Raw genomic sequence first — 3,267 nt, 5'->3', positions numbered from 1 at the left:
CGCCACACCTACACTATTAATACAGGAATTTCTAGCATCTGTAGCCAGCGAAATATCGAAAATACCCTTTGTAAAACATAGTAGTCTGCATACATTACCAAGTGTAATTTGGGGTATTTTCTTTAGGCTTAGGTGAACATATCTTACTTGAAAAGTAAGATCATATTTAAAAGGGCACATGATCTAGGAATAGAACGAGACCCCATTCTGTCTTTCTTCTAATGAAAGCAGAACTAGAGAGCAAAATGCCTCAAGAAGAGGATGAATCCTTGATAATCTACCTCAAGAAAGAACTCGAAGCTTCTCTGATAAGGAATGATTCAGTGGAGAAGGAAAATCAGGAATTAAGACAAGAAGTAGTTCGTCTAAAAGCACAGATAAGTTCCCTCAAAGCACATGATAACGAGAGGAAATCTATGCTTTGGAAGAAGTTACAGAACGCCAATGATAGCAGCAAGAATGATGAATCTCAACAGAAACCATCAGAGTTTGTCAAAGCATCAGAAAAGAGTGCAGAACTTCCTAGCCCAACGCCGAAAATTCAAGAATCAGTACCCAGAAAGGAAAGGCAATTACCAAATCCACCACCAAAGCTGATTTCTCCTGTCTCCTCTCCATTTTCTGGAGTAAATAAAATGCCACCACCAACATTTGCACCACCACCTCCACCGCCACCATCAAAGATGTCTGCTGGATCAAGATCAGTGCGACGTGTACCAGAAGTTGTGGAGTTTTATCGTTCGCTTACAAGGAAAAATGCCCACATGGAAAACAAAAGCAATTCTACAGCTACTCCAGGAACTGCATTTACATTGAACATGATTGGAGAAATTGAGAACCGCTCCACTCATCTTTCCGCTGTAAGTATACTGGCAGACAACTCTTTTCACTTGGTCATTTAAATATAAAACACCCTCTGATGACACCATGCTCATGCACAGATAAAATCAGACGTTGAAAAACGCAAGGAATTCATTAATTCATTAATCAGAGAAGTGGAGTCTGCAGCTTTTAAAGATATATCTGATGTGGAGTCATTTGTGAAATGGCTAGATCATGAACTTTCTTCCCTAGTTGATGAAAGAGCTGTATTGAAGCATTTCACCCAATGGCCAGAACGTAAATCAGACGCTCTAAGAGAAGCTGCTTTCAACTACCGAGACCTGAAAAACCTTGATTCAGAAATTTCATCATTTGAAGACAATCCAAAAGAACCTTTGTTGAAGGCTGTAGGAAAGATGCAAGCACTGCAAGACAGGCGAGCATGTACAAACTAAATTTGCAATAACGTCCTTCATTAACTGATCCCATGAATTAATGACATGATTAACCATTAAATTTACAGGTTGGAGAGAAGCATTAGCAACACCGAAAGGACAAGGGAAGGCACGGTCAAGAGGTACAGGGATTTCCAGATCCCCTGGGAATGGTTGCTGGACACGGGCTTGATTGGTCAGGTAGGTAGAAGATAGCTAATTTTACCATAAACATGATAGTTCAACTACTGACAATACCTTGCCAACTAATAAATTAGCAGACAATTATTAATAATAACAATAAAGATTCTTTGAGAGAGGTTTATCTTCATGCATGCTAAGAAGCAATCCTGATATTGTTTACAGATCAAATTAAGTTCTTTGAGGCTAGCCAAGGAGTATATGAAAAGGATAACTAAAGAACTGCAGATCAATGAGTGCTTAGATGAAGAGAATCTCCTGCTTCAAGGAGCTAGATTTGCTTATCGAGTACATCAGGTAAGCCTTTCTCCCACAAGCTCAGATCTAGAATTTATATATATCTATCTTACAAACAATTTGAACATTCAGTTTGCAGGCGGCTTTGACACAGAGACCATAAACGCATTTCAAGAATTGAAGAAAGCTGGCATGAGTAGTCATAAAGAATAGCATGTATTTAATTTACTTGGACACATGTCTAAATGAGAAATTATGGAGTTTGTTAGTAATGTATTTATTAGAACCACGGGCATCTGGTGAACTTCTAAAGAGGGGGTTTCATAAATTATGAATTTTTGTGTAAAAGTCAGGGCACGTTAAGGAACTGGTTCTGAACTAAGATGCTAAGCACCGAACTTAGTTATCTCAAAGTTTTGATATTATTGCTTGCAGTCCTTAGCATAAAGAGACCAAAGCTTATTTATTTCATACATGAAATAACATTTCAAATATCGACAAACAACAAAACCTAACAAAGGGAATAGATATTAAGTCAACCACAATAATTAAGACTTCATTTGCCTTGCTGCAAATATATATTCTACCAAAAAAAAAAAAAAAAACATCTTATACTTTGTATAGTGCATAAGAAAAGTATTCCATTTTCAGGGCCTTAAAATCTCCGCCAATCAATCCCAATCAGACCCAATAGGATTCCATGTAATCTTACAATCTACTGCACATATATGTTGGCCGACCGATCCAAGGAATAGTCCATTCTTATTAACAAAAAGTGAGCATACATCGTTTATTCTGCATTTACCCACACTGCATCATGATTTTTCTGAGTGCAAGGAAGGCCAGAAACGAAATCCATTTGCGATATTTTCCTATTTCAACTTTTGGTATGGAAGGGTTGTAAAACTCCTACCAGGCGTTGATGCTCTGGTTTCACCTGTTGGCAAACCAAACATCTCAACAAATAGTCTACTATATCTTTCTTCATCCCTGTTCAGTTTAGAGTTCTATACATTTTTGGGCTACCTTAATGCATCACATGGGGAGATCTATGTGCCACAGCTAGAATTTCATTTTTAAGCTCAAAAATATTCAAACACGCAACGGACCTTGAAATGTTAGGCTACCATCACTTCTCAATGAGAAGTTTTCTTTAGTACCCTCGTTTATCTCCAAATCATACATCTGTGCCTATAACACCCTCACTGTAGCAATTCCGTACATTCTACTGTTTTGGTGACCGGTGTCGGTCCAGACAGCTAGAATGTCTGGAAAAATATTTAAACTAAAGTGAGGAACTATAATTAACTCAAATATTAATAAAAAAAATTTTGAAAAAATTTTAGAAATAAAATACAATCAAGTTAAATGAGTCGGTGCCCTAGCGATGGGTAATCCAGTGGGAAGTTGCGGTTTTCCCAACTAGAAGCCCTAGACCAAGGAATAAATTCATAAAATAATTTTTGGGACTCCAAAGAAGAGTCATTGAAGGTTCTATGGCATTAGAAAGCCAAGAAAATGCTTTAAAAAATTTTTTAATCGATACAGACAATTTTAGTCAGTTAAGCCAAAC

At 37.3% G+C, this 3,267-nt stretch overlaps 1 protein-coding gene across 2 annotated transcripts; it reads left to right on the top strand.

The window, feature by feature from the left end:
* The first annotated feature begins 211 nt into the window (after nucleotides 1–211).
* LOC131171276 (protein CHUP1, chloroplastic-like) lies at nucleotides 212–1,961 on the top strand. 2 transcript variants are annotated; one of them, XM_058130738.1, is made up of 5 exons: nucleotides 212–860; nucleotides 942–1,258; nucleotides 1,346–1,457; nucleotides 1,623–1,754; nucleotides 1,827–1,961. In XM_058130738.1, the coding sequence occupies exons 1-5, from the start codon at nucleotides 222–224 to the stop codon at nucleotides 1,905–1,907; spliced, it is 1,281 nt and encodes a 426-aa protein (XP_057986721.1). In that variant the 5' UTR covers nucleotides 212–221; the 3' UTR covers nucleotides 1,908–1,961. The 2 variants fall into 2 exon arrangements, with proteins under 2 accessions (XP_057986721.1, XP_057986722.1); XM_058130739.1 differs by lacking the exon at nucleotides 1,827–1,961 and having other exon boundaries at nucleotides 942–1,266.
* The last annotated feature ends 1,306 nt before the right edge of the window (nucleotides 1,962–3,267 follow it).

The sequence above is a fragment of the Hevea brasiliensis genome, chromosome 12 (genome assembly GCF_030052815.1).
Source record: "Hevea brasiliensis isolate MT/VB/25A 57/8 chromosome 12, ASM3005281v1, whole genome shotgun sequence".
NCBI classification, from domain to species: Eukaryota; Viridiplantae; Streptophyta; class Magnoliopsida; order Malpighiales; family Euphorbiaceae; genus Hevea; species Hevea brasiliensis.
Note: the sequence above shows the minus strand (reverse complement) of the source record. Positions and strands in the feature narration are given on the sequence as shown.

What these genes read in the sequence shown, in the direction of transcription:
- LOC131171276 (XM_058130738.1), top strand. Translation starts at nt 222, where the DNA reads ATGAAAGCAGAACTAGAGAGCAAAATGCCTCAAGAAGAGGATGAATCC. An exon ending in GCTCCACTCATCTTTCCGCT is followed by an intron (nt 861 to 941) that starts GTAAGTATACTG and finishes GCTCATGCACAG; the next exon opens with ATAAAATCAGACGTTGAAAA. An exon ending in ATGCAAGCACTGCAAGACAG is followed by an intron (nt 1,259 to 1,345) that starts GCGAGCATGTAC and finishes TTAAATTTACAG; the next exon opens with GTTGGAGAGAAGCATTAGCA.